This window comes from Notamacropus eugenii, chromosome 6, assembly GCF_028372415.1.
Source record: "Notamacropus eugenii isolate mMacEug1 chromosome 6, mMacEug1.pri_v2, whole genome shotgun sequence".
Taxonomy (NCBI): Eukaryota; Metazoa; Chordata; class Mammalia; order Diprotodontia; family Macropodidae; genus Notamacropus; species Notamacropus eugenii.
In genome coordinates, this window is record NC_092877.1 from 4,155,448 (window position 1) to 4,176,545 (window position 21,098).

Genomic DNA, 21,098 nt, shown 5'->3' on the forward strand with positions numbered 1-21,098 from the left:
CTATTTCTGAGCCACGCAAGCGCAGAGAGCGTCGGACTCCGTGGGCCTATCAGCGAGGGCGGAACCCTATTTCTCCGCCTCTGTCCCCACCCGGAGAGGAACCGGAAGGGAACGGCAGAGGACGCAGGCGGCCCCTCCCCCAGGCGGAAGCGGCCATGTTTGTTCGTGGCAGCGGACCGGAAGCGGGTGCGCGGCGGGGCGGAAGTGGCGGGGCGGTGGCTCCGGGGTGGGTGTGGGTCTGCGGGAGAGTGCCTGCGGGGGGGGCGGCGCTCCTCCCTGCTCTGCTCCCTCCCTCCCAGCGTCGGCTCCGAGCCGGATGTTGGCGGAGCTGTGACAGGAGGCGGCGGCGGCGGTGAGCTGGGCCGGGGCCGCGCGGGGCGGGGAGGGGATCGGGACCCCGACGGCGAGAAGAGGGGCGGGCTCGGGCCCGCGGCGGCAGCCTCCTCCGGGCCGGAACCGTCGTGCGGACGGGGCAGCTGAGCCTGGGAACGGAGGTCTCCGCCGCGCCGCTCCCCGGGCCTCAGTGTCCCCGTCTGTAAAACCCCTCCCTCCGCTGCCTGAGGTGTCGCCCTGGATGAGTCACTTCCTCTTTCCGGGCCTCAGTTTCCCCTTCTGCGGGGCTGGGTGAGTGACCGGGAACCTCGCTCGCTCGGTCGGCGCGTGAGCTGCCCCCGGGCCTCAGTTTCCTCCTGTGGAAGGCCGGCCTCCGAGGTGCTTCGCAGCGGTGTGCGGGGCTCCCCCCCGCCGTGTGCGGGGCTCCCCCCCGCCGTGTGCGGGCTCCCCCTGCCGTGTGCGGGCTCCCCCTGCCGTGTGCGGGGCTCCCCCCCGCCGTGTGCGGCCCCCCCCCGCCGTGTGCGGCCCCCCCCGCCGTGTGCGGCCCCCCTGCCGTGTGCGGGGCTCCCCCCCTCCCTGTGCGGGGCCCTCCTCCCTGTGCGGGGCTCCCCCCCGGTGTGCGCCCCGGACTGGTCCTTTCCCCGTGGGGGCCCATCCGGGTGACCCGCCCCGGCCGTGCATCCCCCGCAGCCGCGCACTGCAGGGCCGGGCCCTCCTCCCGGTGGCCCGGCTCCGAGGCTGCTAATGGTCGGAGCGGGGAGCCCGTGCGGGGAGCGCCTTAGGGATGGGGTGATCCCGCTCCCTCGTCTTACACGCGAGGTACCCGGAGACTCCCCGCCCCCCAATGAAGGTCCCGCAGCCTGGCTTCAGATCCGGAGAAGCTGGTCCGAAGGAGGGTGGGCTAGGGCAGGGGGGAGGGGCCGGGTTTCCTTCCACGTACCTGTCCGGAGCCCCTCCTTCTTTTCTCCCTTGGGAAACAGGCCCTGCCAGGCTGGGCGCTGGTAGAGCGTCCCAGGTGAGTTCGCTGTCCTGGTCTCGGGTGGTGATGAGGCAGAGGGAGTTCCTGGGGGCCCCGGGGTGGTTTAGTTCTGACCAGAGAGGTGAGACGCTGGAGTGCAGAATGGCACCCCCCGTTTATCTTGTAGCAGCAAAGAGAGAGACAGCCGTTTCAGTTACGGGTGGGAGCAAGCTGGTAGGGTTCAGACACTAGGGGGGCTCTGAAAGCCCCAGGGCTGGCCTAGCCTCCTTGTTTCCGCAGGTTCAGGTCAAGGTGATCCACCTCCTTTAAATCTGGGTCCCTGATCTGAGTCGTGGAGGTGAGCTGTTCAGCCTTCTTTGGTGGGTAAAGGCTTAGATTAGCACCAGGGCACCCCCATGCCCACTTTGGGATGGCACCACACAAGAGGCCCATTATCTCTGACCTTTGCGTTGCTGGTCTTTTCTCCAGAGAGGAAGAAGCACAATCTTAGAGTGGAAAGTTCAGGGTCTGTGAAGCAGCTTAAGTTGGAAATTCCCCGGGCCAGGAGGATGCAGCCTCTCCTGACCCTCTTTGATGGGAGATTTGGGGAGCAGCTTTCTGGGACTGGGGTGAACTTGTCGGCTGTAGCTTTAGAGGTACTGATGGAGGTCAGCCAGGAAGGGCGGGTGCAGTCAGGAAGTGAAAGCTGTGGAGTTGCAGAAAGGCAGTGAAATTTCAAGTTCAACCCTTTTTCAAACGTTGGCCTCCTTCCTCCCTTGCACATACTTGAGTTCCAAGATGCTCTCTCCTTTGGTGTAGAGCAGGAGAGATTTTTTCAGAGCTCATATAGTTCTTTATTTCATCCACGGGGATGAAATCCATCCATTGGGGCCCACTGGCAGAGCTAGGGCTGTTCAGCGGGGTCAGCAGAGCATCTGGCATGGGTTTCCTCTAGCAGCTGCCCTTTTGAGGGCCTTTCCCTCCTTGTGTCCCAGGGACACTAGAATGTGGGCAGTGGAATTCCCCAAGGAAAGGTCTGTGTGGCACAGAGTGGGCATGAGGAAAGCAGTTGGTATTGTGGTATGGAGTCCAAAGTCTTGGGTTTGAAACTTGGCTCAGAGCCACTTAGTAGTGGTGGGAACAGGAAGTCACTTTCTCCAGATAGAAAAAAAAGGGCAAGGTTTCCCACTGCATCTCGGGCCATCTCTAGGCTCCTGATCCATATCTGGGCACTGGGCCCAAATGGCTTCAGAAAAGAAAGCGAGGCTCGTGGCTTTGCACAACCCTGCCTTACTTAAATTCAATTCCTCTGCTGTCATGATATCACCTTCCTCAACAACAAGTGTCCAACTGAGCCTCGGTTCCCTCTAGTTCCTAAGCATTGGATCGGTCCAGAGATTCAATGGCTTGCCCTCTAGAGGCCTGATTCCCAGCTCTGCCACTTCTGACCCCTGTGACCTCAGGGCCTCAGTTTCCTCATCTTGAAAATGAGGACTTTGGCCCAGATGACCTCGAAGTTCCCTTCTAGTTGTACATCTCAGCTCCTGTGTTATAGGGAAGGTTCCTGAGCAGGTGTGGTTTGAGCTTGAGAGCCAACCTTTCAACCTGGAGCTCCCCTAATTCAGTATGAAATCAGGGGAGCTTGGGCCCTTCGGACCTTTTTTGATTCTGTAGCAGTATCTTTAGAAAGTCACATTGTGGCATCCTAGAGTGTCAGACAGTCATAGGGTCACAACAGCTACGACTACAAGAGCCTTCATAGGTCTTCTAGTCCAACTCTGACATTCTACAAATGAGCAAACTGCGACCTATGAAATGACTGGTCCAAGGCCACACAGGTGTCACGTGGCATAGCCAGCCCTCTGGCTCAAAGACAGCTTTCCCTGGACACTTCATGTTGTCTTTTCCCCCGAAGGCCCACACTTGAAAACCTCACAAGAGAGGGAGTCCCCTGTTTTCTGGGGGCAGTCCTTTCCAGTTTTGAGTCATTAGAATTTTGGGGAATTTTATCACCTGTAAAGAAACAGATTCAACCAAGGAATGACTTGTTGGTTACACCATTATTAAGTGGAACCGAGCCAAGCTTCAAGCCCAGGACTTCTGCGACCAAACGCAGGCTCTCTCCGTGTTATCACGACACTGCCTTGCTCACCCCTGTGCCCCACCAGGCTATGTTCTGTGGATTGCACTGCAGACTTTCCCTGTAACATTTTAGCAAATAGTAACTGAAGGAATCAGGTCGGTGAGCTTAGTAAAAAATTTATGCAAACTCCACCCAAAGGAGAGATCGCATGGGCCCAAGACGTGCTGGGAGTGATGCGTGTAGGTGAGCCATCAGGCAGGGCAGAATCTGGCCCATGCTCCAGGTCACTTGAAATCAGTCTTCCCACTGTGGGACAGGAAAGCAAAGGTGAATGACTTTTGATTTATGATTTGTGGAACACAGTCTCCCTTTAAAAAAAAGCAAGCAATTCATCTTCATCCGGTGACAGTGTTTGCCAAGCACTTTCTTCCCAGTCCTGGGGAGCTCAGTAGTTGTAAGGCAGTGGTCCTTGAGGTGGGGATTGGGAGTAGAAGCTGGGAGAATAGCTTACTGAGAAGGAACATGATATTTCCTTGTAAGGAACAATTCTCTTGGGGAAGAAAATTGTATTTTGCATTGGTAGGAAAGGCTGGGGTAGCAGCGGTCTTCTGGGGGCAAGCAGGATCATTTCTTCTTTGGTTGAAATGCTCCCCAGGAAACTGATCTGGAGCTCAGAAGAGCTTTTCAGCACTGACTCAGTGTGGTTGCCTGGTGACAGGGTGGTGGTTGCTAGGTGCAGGGAGGCAGTTTGCCATCCCAAGTCCTTAGCTGGGCCTGCCAGTGCGTAGTTGTTGCATTACCTCATGACCCAGAGGAGTTCCGGGTCTGGGCCCTGGCCTTGCAGGTTCTGGGCCCTCCTCCTCCCTGCCATTCCATCAGAGCCTTGTCGATGCGTTCCTTATCTTTCCTACTGATCCTCTGACCATATATGTCTTGTTTGGGCTCTTGGAATGTGTCTGGCTCTGAGCAAGCTCACTCCTGGGACCTCTAGCGGGAAGCAGATAGATCTTGGATTTCGTGGGGATGTAGGGAGGCCCTAGAACCCACCTCCTAACCACACACGACCACGCCCTGCTTTCTATAACCGGAATCCAAGCCCCAGGGAGTCCAAAGGCATCCCAATTCTAGGCCTAGTTTTTCCTTGGATCTCTAATTCTGGGAAGATTTTTCCATTTTCCTCTCCCACAGCTAGGGCTGTGGATGTTTCTTTTTTCCCCACCTCCACTTCAGCCTGCCCATCCAGCTTTGTCTCATCTTGGAGGGGCAGAGCTGGGCTTGGGCAGCAGCCCTGCCTCTAGCTCTGTCCCATCCGCTATGCGGTTTCCATCACTGGATCCCATCTGGGGCCCTGCCCTTTTTCTTCTGAAACGCGTCTCCTGACCTCTCCTCTATGCCACTGCTCCTCTGGACTTTGGTTTCTAGTGAGGACACCAGCCGACCCATCAGAGTGCCCCTCTTCCCTCCTCCTGCCATTCTCAAACAGTTGGCAAGACTGTGTGGAGGCCGTGTGGCCAGCCTGTAGTGCAGGGCCTAATCACCTCTCCCTTGGACTGTCGCTGTGGCGGCCTGATTGGGCTCTAGGATGTAGTCCTACACAGCTACTAAACTGGTGTTTCTAAAGCACAGCTTTGGCCATCAGTCACTGGGAAAACCTTTCTTATACTCTTACTGTGTCTGATGCCGTGCTGACTGACCCTGGTGCTGTCCTTTTTAAGAAGGTCCAGTGGCTCCCATGGCCTTTAGGAAAAAATGCTTTGAAAGCCCACTACCATCAGGCTCCTGCCTGTTTTCCAAGTTTTTCCCATGTTACTCCCTTTCTCACACCTTACTTCCTGGCTGTTCCTCTCCTGAACTCCTGCCTCCTGGGAAGACAATTCCCCCTTATCTCCACCTCATGGCTCAGCTGCAGGGCTCCCTCTTTTTCCAGGCCTCTCCTTGTTTGCCCAGTGGTTAGCTCCCTCCCCTGTCTGCTCCCAGTCGACTTTGTATTTACGCAGCGTGCGTTTTATGTCTTTGCCCCCAGCAGGCTAACGGGGACTTGGTGCCCTTTTGTTCCCTTTCTTCTTACTCTTTTTAGCACAAGGCCTGAGACATAACACATTGAATGGCTTGTTCTTGAGTGAATGACTGAGGAGAGGCCAGGGTGGGCCTGGTGTCGCTGGTGGGGATGGAGAAGCAAAGCTGGCTGAAGCCAGGCCAGCAGCAGCTCCTGCCTGACCTGAGCTGGAGGATGCCCGTGCCAGTTGGCCATCTCCCTTCCATTAAGAGCCTGAGGCAAGCCTTGCTCTGCTAGCTGCCTGCATAGCCTTTTTACTCTTGTAGCTCTCATGGAAAGCAGAGTCAGCTGGGAAGGGACCCTCTTTCCCCTTTTGTAGCTGAAGACCACGATGATGAGGCTGTAGCCTGGGCAGCTGGGAGGTGGGCAGTGCAGAGCCTGGCACAGCCCTTCCCCCACCCAGCTGGGAGATTCAAAGGGAGCTGTCCTGCGTCCCAGCTGCTGTCTCTGGCAAGATCCCCAATCTGTGGGAGGCAAGGAGACCCAGAACTTCAGGCAGTTTGCAACACTGATCAGGGGCCAGAGGGAAACTTGCTGTGGAAATTATAGTCGTCAGGGAGAGTCTGTCTGCCGACCAGCTCTGTGACCCCTTTGGTGTCTTTTCCAGACTCTGCAGTGTGAGACCAAGCAGCAGCATGGCCATGGATCCTCTCTCCGATCTGCAGGATGACTTAACCTTTGACAACACCAACCAGGCCCTGAACCAGCTGAAGCTGGCCTCCATTGATGATAAAAACTGGCCCTCTGATGAGATGCCTGACTTTCCCAAGTCTGGTAGGCACTTACTGACCCTGGGCCACAGGAGGAGTGGGAGATCAGGGAAAGGGAGGAAGCCCAGGGTTAGGAGAGCAGAGGAGGAGACATCTGTGGTCAGGAGTAGGGTTGGGGCACAGAGAGCTCTTTCCCCCAGAGTGGCCCCTAACCATGTGGTGTGTCTGCCTGCTTCTCAGATGACTCCAAGAGCAGCTCCCCGGATCCTGTCACCCACCTGAAATGGGACGACCCTTACTATGACATAGCCCGACACCAGATCGTGGAAGTGGCAGGTGAGCATTCCCCATGGCATGGGTTCCCAGGCACTGGCCAGCCTCTCAGTGGAATACAGGAAAAGGAGATCTTGTTTGTGGAGGGGCAGTTTTGCCATCTTTTCATTCTGGAGGAAAAAGATGATAGCCTCCTCTCTAGATGGCGCAGAGAGTTTGAGAGACTTGCTTCCTGTTCAGCCTTTGCTCACAGGGTCACAGATCTTGCAGATGGAAGGAACCTTAAGGCTCACTTGGTCCAACGGGGTGGGGAACCTGCAGCCTTGAGGCCACGTATAGTCTTCTAGGTCCTTGGGTGCAGCCTTTTGACTGAGCTCAAGTTTTACAGAACAAATCATTAAGGGGATTTGTTCTGTGAAGTTTGGATTCAGTCAAAGGGCCGCACTTGAGGACCTAGAGCACCACATGTGGCCTCAAGGCTGCAGGTTCTCCATCTCTGGTCCAACCCCTTAGTTTTACAGAAGATGAAGGGGAAATCCAAAGGGATTCAGTGGTTATCCAGAGCAGAGCCAGGATTGGGACCAGGCCACCTGCTCCAGCAGGGTCCTTCGCACTGAGCCATATCATCAATTCTATGCCACCTCTCTAACTCCCGAGCAGTTTTAACAGCCTTTCTAGGTCCAGGTTCTAGGTGGACCCAAGACTCCAAGAACCCCAAGACTTAGGTCTCCTCTTGACCATTGTGATGCCTGGTGAGATAACAATGAAGATCACCCCTTTGCCTCTTCTCTCGGGAGAGCCTTTTCACAGTTACTAACAGATACCTATCAAGCACTGGTAACATGCATAGTTTTATGCTGAATGCTAGGGGAGTCATAAAGAGGCCCCTTACCCTGGGGATGTCATTGCTCAAAGAACAGAGAGAACACTGAAAGGAGAAATCCAAAGCCATCTGCCACTGATGGGAAAAGTTGGGGAGCTGTATGGGAGGGGCTGTTACATGAGGACAAGCGGACATCTTGTACAGTCAGAAGCAGCTCTGGGGAGAGAGAGATGGTGCTAAGTCCAGCCTCTTGAGGAGGGGGTGATGCTGGGTGAATCTGGGCAGCATGATGTGCCTTGGAGGTCAGCAGGGCCCCTAAAGGGACAGAGCAGGGTCTCATTTCTCCCAGACTGAGCCCAGGAGATAGTGGAGCTCAGTTTCCAAGAGAGCCACAGAAGCAGAAGGAGGAAAGTTGAAGAGGTTGTCTACTTCCCAACACCTCTTCATTAAAGTTCTGTAGATTCCTTTTGCGCCTTGCTCTGGGTTTTGTTCTTTCTCCTGCGCTTGCACAGTCTTGGTGGGAAGGGCTGGAGCACTCTAGCAATCTGGTCTCAGCTGGCAGGTATGGTGGCCTTGTGGAGGTTCTGGAACTTGCCTGCCTCCTCCGGACACGGGCTTCAGCTGCATCAGAGGGCCTGTGTTTGATGTTGTGAGAGAGAACTTCTTATGGGATCATGCTGCAGATGCCCTGGCATCGAGCTGCTTGGCACACTGGGTGATGAAAGGGATCTCATACCTGGGGGATAGTTGCTCTCTTCCTCACCACCACCCAAGGGATCATGGAGTAGTAGAACTGCAACATTTTTCTGTTTCTCCAGGGTGTGGTGAGCCTGAAGGGGGCCAGCCAGGTAGGTGGGGTCCCTGGGCTCTGGCCTTTGGGGCTCCCAGCTGCTGGTGGTGTTGATCAGGAGGGGATCTCTGGTGGGGACTTGGTGGGGCTGGCGAGATTGCATCCCCCTCTCCTGGTGGCTGATGGTGGCATTGGAATGAGGTGCAGGCAATGGCTTGATCCAGGAAGGGGCCTAGACCAGAAACCAAAGGGAAATGGATGTCAGAGGAGGAGAGAGGTCTCTGTCCTGCTTCTGTTTTCAACCTATCATGATTTGTAGGGTGTCAGGTCCAGGAAATCCAGAAATTGAGACAAATCAGAGTCGGAACATCCCTGAGTGGGCATTCCTTCTATGGAGTATACGCATCATTAGTACCTTGAGGGCCAGAAGAACATGGGGGCCCCTTGGTCATTTGGAGCAGTGAGTCTGCCCATGGTGTCTTGGAGGATGGGCAGTGAAGAGGGTGTGAGACCAGGTGCACTCCCAGCTTTAGTGTGACTTTCCTGAGCTGTTCAGGCCATACAGAAGCTTTTCTTTCAGCTCCCCTGTTGGGCCTTCCTCTTGGTCAGCTGTTCAAAGGGCGTGGATGTAGCCATTCCCACTATGCAGCAGGAGCCGTTTTGTTGCAGATTAACTCTCTAGTCTAGACCCTCCCAGGGAGAGTTGCTGATTGGTATCTGGGGAATGCACCAGAGGCCTTCCTGGGAGCATGACCCAAGTGGTTTCAGCAAACAGTGGCCATTCCCAGTGGAGGCCTTTCACCTGCTCTAGCATTGGCTTCATCTGCCAAAGGGTGACCCAGGAAGGGATCTCCTCTCTGTGAGGTGGGGAAGATTCTGAGGCTGCCACTGTTGTCCCCTCTTTCTTTCACTGTGAGACCCATCACCTCCCTCTTTTCCAGCCGATTCTGTAACCCTCTTACATCCCGGCTCCACAGATTAACCACCTTGCCCATGGCTCAGGTTTGCCTCACACAAGACAGAGAAACTTAGGGCTCTTCTGCTCTGTTTTTCTATCCATCTTGGCTCCTTCTGGGTAGAAACACAGGGTAGCTGGGCCAGGGCACATGCTATTGGACTAAAGTTTGTTTTTTTTCCCCAAAAGCATATCCACTGTCTAGCCTCTTCCTTCTGGAAGCCTGTAGTTGAAAGGGAGATAAAGACAGATTGGCCTCATAGGTTCAGTGTTTCCCTGGTCGTTTACATGGAGAATAGGGCTGTCCGCCAGTGGGACGGTCATGCTGGAGCTGCCGTGGCTCTGTTCCATCATTCTACAGGGTATCCACAGGCCTGTCTCAGACTGGTTGTGGTGCAGAGGTAGGAGGGTAAAGTCAAGGCCAGCCTGGAGAGGAATCCTTGGGAGAGAGCCAGGGCCAGGGTGCAGGGGGAAGAAGGGACTCTCTTAGCTCAGTGAACAGAGGCTTCTGATTCTGATTCTGGGAATCACTAAAAGTGATGGTACGGGGCAAGGGCTCACTTGCACCTATTATTAGGAATTAAAGGAATAAATCAGAGGCCGGTGACTTTGGAAAAGCCAACTCTCAATGGCATACAAGTCAGATACTTCCTCTCTACCTCACTGCTCCTAGGAGCCCAGGCCTGCTGAAAAAATCTCTCCTAAGTGCAAGGGTCAGTTTGGCATTCCATTTCCACTCCTCAGCACATTGGAAGAACGGAGTCCTGCCAAGCCTTATGGTCACCGCTAGCTGTCCAGCCATGTAATGGAAGGGTCAGGAAAGCTGTCTAGAAGAGGGTTCTGGCAGGGTGAGTGAGGAAGCTTGAGGCCACACCTTCTGAAGTAGGCTATGGGTAGACATGGGCAGGCGGGGTGGTGTCCAGTCTGGAGTACAGGGGTCCTCATTTGTCAGTAGAGGGAACTCCCTTCACCAGTGCAGATCAGTAACTGGTACATCACATAAAGAGTGGGAGAGATTGCCCAGAGAACTGAGAGCTTTGGTGACTCGTCTCTGATCACATGGCCCTTATGTAAGCACAGAGGCTGAGCCGCCATCTTGGCTGTCTCCCTTTGCTTCCCTAGAAGGTTGAAAGAGGAAACAAAAGCCATCACCCCAGATGCTCACTAACACATCTGTCACTTGAGAAAGAAGTCCCTACTGGAGGGCTATTAGAGTGTGCGCTGGGGTCTCTCCCTCACTTTGGGTTTCAAAGAAAGATTGAATATCAAAGGAGTAGGAGGGGCTTGGGAAAACTGGTGACACCTGGAAGGCTTTTGCCCCAGTGACCTCTGGAATTGGGCTCTAAAAAGTCGAACATGAAGTGGAGGCTGCGGTATCGCTCTGTCATGCCCCTTTCCCAGCATCCGAATCCATCTTTGTCCTAAGAATTTGTACATAGTTGCAAATATAACTTAAATTTTATTAAATACAAGACTAAAGGGACATTTTCATGTTCCATTTTTCAAGATAAAATCCCAGTCAAATATTTTGCCACTTTTTATTCTGAGTATTGGCCATTTTCCAGAACCAGTCATCCTTAGATAAGGATGACTTCCTACAGTATGTTCATGAAGATGACACTAGTGTTTTTTTGTCCTTGCGCAGGAGGTCTGCTTGTAACAAGTGTCAGCCTCTAGGTGATACTCTGGACCCTGGGTCCGGGTTTGATTCCTAAGCCCTGGATTTCCTCTCCTCCAGCCAGCATCAGAAGGCTGGGGCTTGTGGCTACTCTGCATTGGGCATGAGGTTTCCTGGTGTCCTCGTTGCAGCTTGTCCTGAAGGAACAGGAATGAGGGTAGTGGATGGTAGTGTTTCTCCCTGATGGGTAGCCACTGCAGCTGTTGGCCATGTTGTGTGAGGATTCCATGGGGACTATTCTTGGTCTCAAGGAGCATCTCATAGAAGTAGATGCCATCCTATGCCCTGAGAGGCTCCAAGGCTCCACAGCCTCCCTCCCTGCAGGACGATTCCCGCTGGGACTGTGAGTGAGTTTCAAACAAACAGAACTTTTACATCAGAATAAACATTGTCCTTCAGTGGAGACCTCTTCAAACGCCGTCTGCCTTTCTTGTGTGGAGGCTGCCTTCACAATCAGTAGCATGTACATACTTCCTTGTAAAAAATACTCATTTTTGAGCACTTCCTGTATGCTGAGCACATCTTTATCCTTTGGGGTTGGGTTTCCCTCTTTCTTTCTTTCTTTTTCTTTCTTTCTTTCTTTCCTTCCTTCCTTCCTTTTCGTCAAAAAATGCCTCTGACTCAGATATGGGGCATGACCTGGAGACAGTGTGGTCCAATGGGAACTGGCTCTGGACTCCATACTGGCTCAGTTCAGATCTGTCCTCTATCTGTGACCTGGGCCAAGTTACTCATCTCCTCAGGCCTCAGTTTGTCATCTCTAAAATAAAGGGGTTGCATTAGATGCCTCTGGGATCTGTTCTGGCTCTAGATCTAGGATCCGTGTTCATAAAGGAGACATCCATTTTCTTGCAAGGTTTTGAAATGGATTCTGAGGACAGTTGCCAAAGAGGAGTCTGGACATGTTTTGAGCAGTGGTCGTATTTTAGGAATTTATGTATAGCCTTTCATGATGACTCCTTAGACACAGCTCACAGTCAGGCAGGAACCATGATGTAGTAGAAAGAGTACTGGGCTTGTTAGGCAGCCAGGGCTGGATTCTTGTCTCTTGAAATTTTTTTTTTTTTGAGAAGAGTTCATGCTACCTAACCAGCTAAGCAGGAAGTAGTGGCCAGTCCTGGTCTGACCCCAGGATTCATCAGCTCAGAAGCTATAACCTGTTTTGGTTTTTTCTGACCTGGCTTGGTTCACCCACCCTCAGCCTAACTAAGGCAGTTCTCCACTCCTGGGGGCTTGCCATGTTGGGCCACATGTGCCGCATTAGCCCTTCCGCCCCTCAAAACTCCCACACTCAAGCCACCCAGGCTTTGCGTTCTTGGGAGCAGCCACCACAGATGTGGGTGACCATCACTGATCTCTCCGACAGTTATTAATGGCCTGGTCCTGGGCAAACCAGTCCTCCTTTCTGGGTCTCTGTTTCCTTTTGTGACTCATGGGATGGCCTTCGTGCTACCTGCTTTACAGGATTGTTAGGGCAAATGCTTTGTAATCGAGAGGGCCATGTAAACGTGCACTATGATTCTTTGATCAGTGAATGTTGGTAATTTGCTTTGCAGACTCTGGGAGCTGCCTCCTTCACTCCTTGCTTTCAGTGCCCAGGCCCAGGTGCCTGCTTTCACATTCTTTCTGACAAAGTCTCTCTCTCTCTCCAGGAGATGACAAATATGGGCGGAAGATCATCGTGTTCAGTGCCTGTAGGATGCCTCCAAGCCACCAGCTGGACCATGTCAAACTCCTGGCGTGAGTAGGGGTGGGGAGGGGGGAGTTGCTCTCAGGTTTTTCTCAATCAGTACATTTCTTTCTGATCCTTCTCTGGGAAAGGGTCCTGGAGGAGAGAGGGAAAATGGAAAGGGAATCCGGACATCAAACACCTCCTCTGTGTTACGCATTGTACTTTAGTTACTGTCTCGTTTTATCCTCACCACAACCCTGGTAGGTCAGTGCTGTTTTTATCAGCGTTTTACTTTTGAGGAAACAGTCTGACAGAAGTTAAGTGGTTTGTCTGGAGTCACAAACTAGTAAGTATCTGAGACTGGATTTGTGCCTCAGGTCTTCCTGACTTCACTATGCCACCTGACTGTCCAGAGGCCCGCCCTGTTGCTGGAAGAGCCAGGGGATGCAGGATTGTTCGCTGTGATTCATTTTTCTCATGCTAGGAAATAACTTTTTAATTTCAGGAACCTCAGACTTGTAGCTTCCCCTTCTGTAGTGCTTCTGATGTGGTTGCTTTAATTTCATATTGGCACAGTTATGGTGGCCATATTTAGTTTTTGTAGCACAGATGAATCTGATCTGAGTACATGCTAACAGTGTGCTGCCGCCAGGATGGTTGGGGAGATGGTTGGAGGGTTCTGGAGGGGCTGTTTTCCAAATGACTGCCAGAGCCTAAAAGGCCCCTGTCCCTCCAAAAGCCCAACCAGCCCCACCTCCAGGGCTAGAGAAGGGTCAGAAGGATTGGCTTTGCCATTTTGCAGTCTCCAGATTATCTTCTCTTAGTTTGCACTGCTTTCTGGGGAAGCCCACAGTCCCCCCCAGGAAGTCTCCCCTTCCTTCATCCAGACTGTCACAGGGTTGGGGGCAGGGAGGAGGGACAGACAGCCATGAGGGTCCTAGCTGAGCTTTCAGGCCCAACTCTCTCCCTCTGACTTCCAAACCCCTGATTCTTAGAGAAGAGGGATCAGCCCAGCGACTCTGGAAGCTGACTCAGTCTCCCGGCCTTTCTCTTGATTCCATCACCAAGGTGCTAGATGCTGGACCTCAGTGGGAAGAAGTCAGGGAAAGGGACAGGAAAGGGCCTGCCTTCCCTGGGCAACTCCCTGCTTCAGCTGAGCTCCCAGTTTCCTTGGGCTTGACTACATCTTGCTTTTTCTGTCACTCAGAGCTCTCCAGCCTGGCTCTGGGAGTCCCTGGCGTCCACCCCAGATGCAGGAGAGTAAACTTGGGGTTGAGGCGGAGCTCAAGCTGCTCCCAGGCCTGGCAGTCCCCATCGCTGTGCTCCTGAGCAGCTCATCTTCCTTCATCCCTGCCCACCCGATGTGTTCTAGTTCACAGTAGGGCAGGGCAGGGCAGGGCCTGGCTTTCCATCAGCTGGGGTGGGCCATGATTGGGCATTTAAAGGTGTGGCAAAATTCTGCTGGCTTACTGTGCTAGGCTATGCTTGCCTTCCTAGGGACTGGGATCCTGGAATGCCATTAGGCATGCTGGCCTCGGGCCCTCCCTCTTCTGTGCCTTCCTCTTTCCTTCCTGAGCTCCTGGCTCCATGGAGAGAAGGGACAGGGCAGAAGACTTAAGGGTCAGTGGGGACTGGTAGAGACAGCTCAGCCTTAGGAGTCACAAGACCCAGGAGTGCTACTTATGAGCTCTGTGGCCTCACCCAACCTGTCTTTTCATCCATAAAAGAAGGATGGCAGCCTCAGAGATTTCAGGTGCATGGTCCTAGGGTCCTTGCTGTTGGGGCAGTAAGCAGTCACACACACACACACACACACACACACACACACACGCACACGCACACACATGCACACACACAGATGCACACTCATACACACTCATACACGCACACGTGCACACTCATACGCACACACACACACGCACGCACGCACGCACATGCACACACACACACACGCACGCACGCACACACATGCACACACACAGATGCACACTCATACACACTCATACACGCACACGTGCACACTCATACACACTCATACGCACACACACACACACACACACACACTCAGCACTCAGGCATTATATCTCTCAGGCAGATGTATGCACATGCGTGGCCAGGCACTCTCTTCTCCCTTTTTATGTTTTACTGTTGACTTTTTCCCTTAAACCCCAGCTCTCGTCCTCTGTCCTTTCATTGTATCTTTCCTTGTGGCCAAGCAAAGCCCATGATGCAGACAGTCATCGCGGCTGGCGGTGTCTCCTCCTGTAGTCACCCAGCTCTGCTGAGAACAGGAGGGACGGCTCATTGCAGGTCAGGTGGGCTTTCAGAGGCATCGCAGAAGCCATCACAGTCATGATGGATAACAACCAGCATTTGTATTGTACTCATTACGTGCCAGCTGCCTTGGGAAGGACTTTATTATCTCTTGATCCTCACAACTCTGGGAGTTTTATGACTCGTTTTATAGATGAGGAAACTGAGACAGACAGATGAAGTGACTTTTTTAGGGTCTTAGGCTGAATTTGAACTCAGGCCTTCCTGACCCAGGGCTCTGTGCACTGTAGCACCTCCTGGTGGCCTCTGGATATAGTGAAAAGAGCCTTGGGCTTGAAATCAGGAGATGGTTCAGATTCCATCTTGGACCTTTTTGAGCCATGTGGCCTTGGACAGCTCTTTTCCTCTCTCTGGGCCTTAGCTTCCTTCTCTGTAAAATGAGGGGGTCAGACAGGGTGACTGGAGGGTCCTGGCTCTAAACCCTGCAAGGGTGGGAGCTTGAGTGACAGGGTATGTCTGCTGGGGGTATCTCTGCAGGTACCTAAAGCATACCTTGGATCAGTATGTGGAGAGTGACTACACCCTGCTGTACCTGCACCATGGCCTGACCAGTGAGAACAAGCCCTCCCTTAGCTGGCTCCGAGATGCATACCGGGAGTTTGACCGCAAGTGAGTCAGTGTGGGGAGGCCTGGGGGAGCTGGGGGAGCTGGGGTATCCAGCTCAGCCTCTTGGAGACTGCTCCCCCAGGGCCAAGCAGACTAAGTCAGATGCCCCCGGACGGTTCTCACATGCCCCTCGGTCTTCTTAGAATAAACCTCCTCCATTGCTTCTGGTGGCATCACCCTTCTCCTGGATACTTCCAGCCTGTTACCGTCCCTCCTTAATGCTGAGGAATCCCTCGACTGGGGGCAGAGGCTGCCCTTGGGCCCTCCGAATCAGTCCTCTGCCCACTCTGCCTCCTTCCCAGGTATAAGAAAAACATCAAAGCCTTGTACATTGTGCACCCCACCATGTTCATCAAGACGCTGCTGATCCTCTTTAAACCCCTCATTAGGTGAGCTTGGGGGGAGGGATCCCTGCTGAGGCAGGCCCGGGAAGCCGAGCTGGTCAGACAGAGCTCAGGCTTTACCCACTGAGACACGGGCTTCTCCTGGTTGGTAGCTTCAAGTTCGGGAGGAAGATTTTTTATGTGAACTACCTGAGCGAGCTGAGTGAGCACGTGAAGCTGGAGCAGCTGGGCATCCCCCGCCAAGTGCTCAAGTGAGATGGCTAGGCTGGGGAGGGAAATGAGGGGAAGGGAGGGGAGTGGGCATGGCCTGCCCTGGCCCCGAGCCTCACCCCTACCCCTCTTTCCCAGGTATGACGACTTCCTCAAATCCACCCAGAAAACCCCGGCCACAGCTCCCAAGCCCATGCCCCCTCGGCCCCCCCTACCCAACCAGCAGTTTGGGGTCTCATTGCAGCAGTGAGTATCCAGGCAGGACTGTGGGTGCTGGAGGGCAGTGACAGAAGGGGCGCCTTAGCTCAGCTCACTCCCCTTCTCCTGCAGCCTCCAGGAGAAGAGCATTGAGCCCGAACACCTGCCCCTTGTCCTCCGAGAGACCATCGCCTACCTGCAGGCCCATGGTGAGTGAGACAGGTCCCTCAGGCTTTTTCTGCTTTGGCTGCAGTATGACCTCATAGGAAGACATTGGGTTCATGAGGCAGGAGGCAGGAGGGGCAGCTCACTCCAACCTTCCCTTCCTTATCTGTGCAATGGGGAGAATCACATGTGCTCTCTCCACCTCCAGAGGCCTTTGTGAGGAAAGCACTTTGTAACCTTGAATGGAAGCAGGACCTTCCATGGGGCTGAGTCTCTTCCCTTGTGGCTGAGTTTTTCTCAGGGCCTGGGCTATCCCGCAGGGCAGCCAGGATGCTGAGCTGTGCTGGCAGAAGCTGCCCAGCCTCCTTCTTGAGCCTCATCTTCTTTTTCTTGCTGTCCAGCTCTTACCACAGAGGGGATTTTCCGGAGATCAGCCAACACTCAGGTGGTGCGGGAGGTGCAGCAGAAGTACAACATGGGTGAGTGTGGCCTGGACGCTGTCCATCCCTGCCTCCACGTAGGGTGTTGAGGGAGGCCAAGAAAGCGGGTCCTGCCTGCCAGGGCATGGGTGGTCTAGAGCACCCATGCTGAGGAGTCACCATGGTCAGGGTCCATTCTTGGATCCTGATTTTCTCTTACTTGTAATGGATGGGGGTGATTTTGTAGAGAGATGGTAGGTTTGGGGTCTAGAAAGACTGCTGCCCGTGGGGTTGGCCAAGACATGAATTTATGAGTCTTGCAAATCTGGGAGTGTCATAGATCACCTGTGTTATTACTGTTGCCAGTCTCTGGGGATGGACAACCCATGGTGTCCTGAGGTCCCCCATTCCACTTGGGCATGACCTGAACTGTTAACAGGCTCTGAATCCCCAGTTGGTGTCTTTGTCATCAATGCTAGCCAGGGGAGCAACCAGTGAGGTCCCCCAGGGTCTGTGGGCTAGTGTGGCTCCCTGGGCCTGAGGACAAGCTCAGGCCTTCTTGCCATCCCCCCAGGGCTGCCGGTGAACTTTGAGCAGTATGACGATGTACACCTTCCAGCGGTCATCCTGAAGACCTTCCTCAGGGAACTGCCCGAGCCGCTGCTCACTTTTGACCTCTACCCCCACGTCGTGGGCTTCCTCAGTGAGTGCCTACTTCATTCTTTCCTCTGGGGCAGGCCAGGGAGTCTCTCTGGCACAGCAGTCCCCTCAGCTGGCCCCCTTCTCTCAAATGTACTCAGACTCCCTCTCCATCTCCCCATCCCATGGGTCACGTTACTGGGATGGCTCAGCCCTGAGCTTTCCCTGTGACCTGGTCCCATCTGTTGCAGACATCGAAGAGGACCAGAGAGTGGCAGCGACCCTGCAAGTCCTGCAGACCCTGCCTGAGGAAAACTACCAGGTGCTGCGCTTCCTGACAGCCTTCCTGGTCCAGGTCAGTGGCTTGCCTTGACCCTCCATGTTGGGCTTCCCAGAGAGTTATGGAGGAGTACCATGGGCTCCTTGGCAGCTGCTGCTCATCCCCACCAAGAGCAGGGTGGTATGGGAAGGGGATGGTCATTGTTTCCCTGCTGTAACCCCTCTTCTCTTGGCCCTTTCCCAGATCTCCTCCCATAGCGACCAAAACAAGATGACCAACACTAACCTGGCTGTGGTCTTTGGGCCCAACTTGCTGTGGGCTAAGGATGCTGCGATCACTCTCAAAGCCATCAATCCCATCAACACCTTCACCAAGTTCCTGCTGGATCACCAAGCAGAGCTGTTCCCCACCTCTGAGGGGCCTTGAGTGCCCTTCCTTTCCATCCCACCCCCTCCTTTCCCTGTTCTCTGGCAGCCACCGTCCACTCCCTTGGCCTTGTCCCACTGGATCCCCCATGCAGGAATAAGCCTCGGGGTCTTCAGAGGTAACGGTGCTCAGGAAGGAGACCCCTCCTGTGTGAGGGGTTCAGAGTTCCCAGCTAGTGAAACCCTTTTGTTGTGCCCACAGCCCAGGCCAGGCCCCCACCCCCCTGGGCTCCAGAGGCCTCTGTCTCTTAAACATTCCTTCTCAGCAGCCTTATACTCCTACACTGCCTGAGCCTGCAATCTGGCTTTCAGGATGGGAAAAGGGGCATCCCTGACAAGCTGTTCCCCTGCTCCCCCTGTTGTCTTGGTACCTTGTACACGACTGCTTGTGGGCCAGGTTGTGTGATCAGAAGAGTGCTCCTGTTCCCAGAAGATACTGCAGGGCCAAGGCCCTACCCTGCTCTGGGAGGGGCTCAACCCTGGGCATTCTTGGTTTGAAGACCAGTTTCAGTGACGTTGGCCCTGCCAGGTAGCACCTGGCTCTACGCCCCTTCTCACCTCCTAAACTCCCATTGTCCGCTGGCTGGTCAGAGGACACAGGATTGGATGGTGGTGTTGGAGGAAGGGAAGGCCTTTCGGGGGGCACCTGGCTTCTGGTACTGAGGACTCAGAAACCCCTCCCCCCACTCCAGAGTCCTAGATTATCTCCCTGAGGTTTGGTCAGTGACAGGTCTGTCCACATTCCCTAGGTGCCTCTATCTACTCCTTCCCAGCCTTAGACAAGATTCCTGAAACCTCAGGACTTGTGTAGACTCTGTTGTGTCAAACCCAGGGTGCAAGTTGCCTTGGGCCTTCACTCTTTTTTTCTTTTCCTTGCCAAGTTAGCCTCTTGGGGGCAGGGCACCAGGGTCAGAGCCCTCGGTTTGTTGCTTTATGTTCTTGGGGGTTACAGAGGGTTGGGTTTGAAGAGACTCCTTGTGGCTGGTTTCCAGGCCCTGCTGGCCATGGGGTTCCTCTCAGTATGTCCCTGTCAGATGAGTCTGTGATGACTGTGTAGCCCTCCAGCTCTTGGCAGCCTAGAACCAACCACCCGCTGTCCTTGAGAACCTTCTATAATGCCATTTAAGAAACATGCCCCACTATTATGTGCCCAGAGCTGATCGCCCTCTTTCCCCCGATCCCCGGGGGAGCCCCCATTCATTGTACCTCTGTCCCCACATGCAAGAGCAGATCTGCCTGGAGCTCAGCATCCTCGTGGCCTTTGCTGACCGACCTGATCAAGCAAGCCCTTCGTGCCTCCTGTCCGGGCACTGAGGCCATGCAGTGACTATACTGAGTTCTTTCCTCTTGAGGTTACAGGTACAACGTGAGGCCTGGGGCCCTGGAAGCTGTCCCTTGTCCCTCTCTGCCCCTCTCTGCTTTCTGTCCTCATTTGCCTACAACACCTCCCCAGTTACTCCCTTCCTTTCATGGGGGGCTTTTTGGTGTCTGCTCCCTTCCTCAGTCTGCCTCCAGGGGAGGTCTCGACTGTGAAGTGCGTCCACGCTCACATGCAGTGACTTCCTCTACACCAATTGTGTATTTCATCATTTGCACTTTTTGTATTTCAATAAAAATGGAGACCAAAAAAATATCCTGACTGACAGGAGTTGAGGGGAAGGGAGGAGAGGGGTGGGGGAGAGCTGATGGGCTGGTCGGGGTGGGAAGGGGCCGAATCCAGGCCGTGATCTGCCCCTTCCTCACCTTCTTCTTGCCTTGGTTTAATCCACATATGGGTAGGATCCTTAAGAGTGAGCTAATCTAGGTCTTTCTCTTTTTAAAACAGTATTTTATTTTTTCCGTAAAGACAATTTTCAACATTTTTTTATAAGATTTTGGGATCCCTCTTCCTTCCCCAGAATGGCGATCTGACATAGGTTAGAGTGTGCACTCATATAAAACCTGCTTCCACGTTAGTCATGTTATCGCACTCTTTTCAATGACGTTGTAAAGAAGGGCAGCACTGAGGCAGAAAGGAACTGGAAAGGTCATGGTGTCTGTGCTCTTCAGACTAAGACTGAGAGCACCCTAGGATAAAACCTTTAGAACCAGAAAGGCCCTTGGAGGTCCTTAGTTCAGTCCCCTCCGATAAGGAAGCTGGGGCCCAAAGAGGAGAGGAAAAGCAAGTGATAAAGCTGTAGCCCTCTCTTTTTACAGTGAAGGAAACTGAGTCCCAGAAAAGGGCTGAGGTCACGTGGTAGGTCACAGGCTAATCCTAACTCCCTCTCCCTTTAGCGGAATCTGCTGGGGTTGGTCCATTGAGAGAGAGCAGGCAGGATGGGGGCGGAGCACAAGAAATTGATTATTTCTTCCTACGCTAATTAGCCATTTCATTTCTCAGGCTTTTGTGGGCACCTCACCCATCTGAGCAGCTGGCTGGGGTCACCAGGGAGGAGAGAGGGAACCAGCTTTTCCTCTCCCCTTTTGGGGACTGGGCTGCAGTTTCCAGGCTCGGGATCTTTGCTGTTTTTTTTATGGCCAGAATTTTGCAATACTTCATTTGGCAGCCCTGGCTGGGTTCTAGCTGTTTGGATGTGAATCCAACCAGGAGGTCATAGTGGCCTTTGTCACCGCGTTTCCATTTCCTTGCCTAGAGACATCAATCAGTGTTAATATAGCTGTAGTTAGGCACTGAGCTGGGGAGCCCTGCCTACTGCACAATTGGACTCCCATCCAGGTTAACAAGAGGGCTGGAATCCTTTCCTTCAGCACCTCGGAACGGGATGGCCCTCATGCAGAAAGACAAAGCAGACCAAAGGCTCGGAGCCACAGGGGCCTCTTCAGGAACGACAGGGCTGAGTGGGAAGGGGCCACATCCCTTCTGCTAGGCTGGTAACCAGGGAACTAGCTGGGGGTCCTGCCCTCTCTACCCACTGTGTCTTCAGCAGACTTCAGATCTCCATAGAGCTAACATGGAAACAGCTTCTGCCCTGAAGGAACTTATGTTCTGTTTGGGGGAGCACGAGCTGAGTGGTGAGAGATGCTAGCTGGGGGCTCTCAGAGGCAGGGGTGGAGTGCTTTCCAAAGAGGAACACCTGCTGCAGGCTGGTTTGAATGGACTGTAGGATGTCATGAGGGCACTGGGGGCGTTAGCCCAGCGGGGTAGAC

General features: G+C 53.8%; 1 protein-coding gene across 8 annotated transcripts; it reads left to right on the top strand.

Annotated features, from left to right (window-relative positions):
* Positions 1-156: 156 nt before the first annotated feature.
* ARHGAP1 (Rho GTPase activating protein 1) lies at positions 157-19,323 on the top strand. 8 transcript variants are annotated; one of them, XM_072617625.1, is made up of 14 exons: positions 182-352; positions 5,452-5,648; positions 6,038-6,204; positions 6,381-6,476; positions 12,312-12,399; positions 15,143-15,274; positions 15,574-15,660; positions 15,768-15,866; positions 15,964-16,071; positions 16,156-16,232; positions 16,590-16,667; positions 17,182-17,310; positions 17,498-17,601; positions 17,770-19,323. In XM_072617625.1, exons 2-14 carry the CDS (start codon positions 5,542-5,544, stop codon positions 17,950-17,952), a joined length of 1,455 nt encoding a protein of 484 aa, XP_072473726.1. In that variant the 5' UTR covers positions 182-352; positions 5,452-5,541; the 3' UTR covers positions 17,953-19,323. The 8 variants fall into 8 exon arrangements, with proteins under 8 accessions (XP_072473731.1, XP_072473728.1, XP_072473726.1 ...); XM_072617630.1 differs by lacking the exon at positions 5,452-5,648 and having other exon boundaries at positions 157-186; XM_072617627.1 differs by lacking the exon at positions 5,452-5,648 and having other exon boundaries at positions 180-352.
* The last annotated feature ends 1,775 nt before the right edge of the window (positions 19,324-21,098 follow it).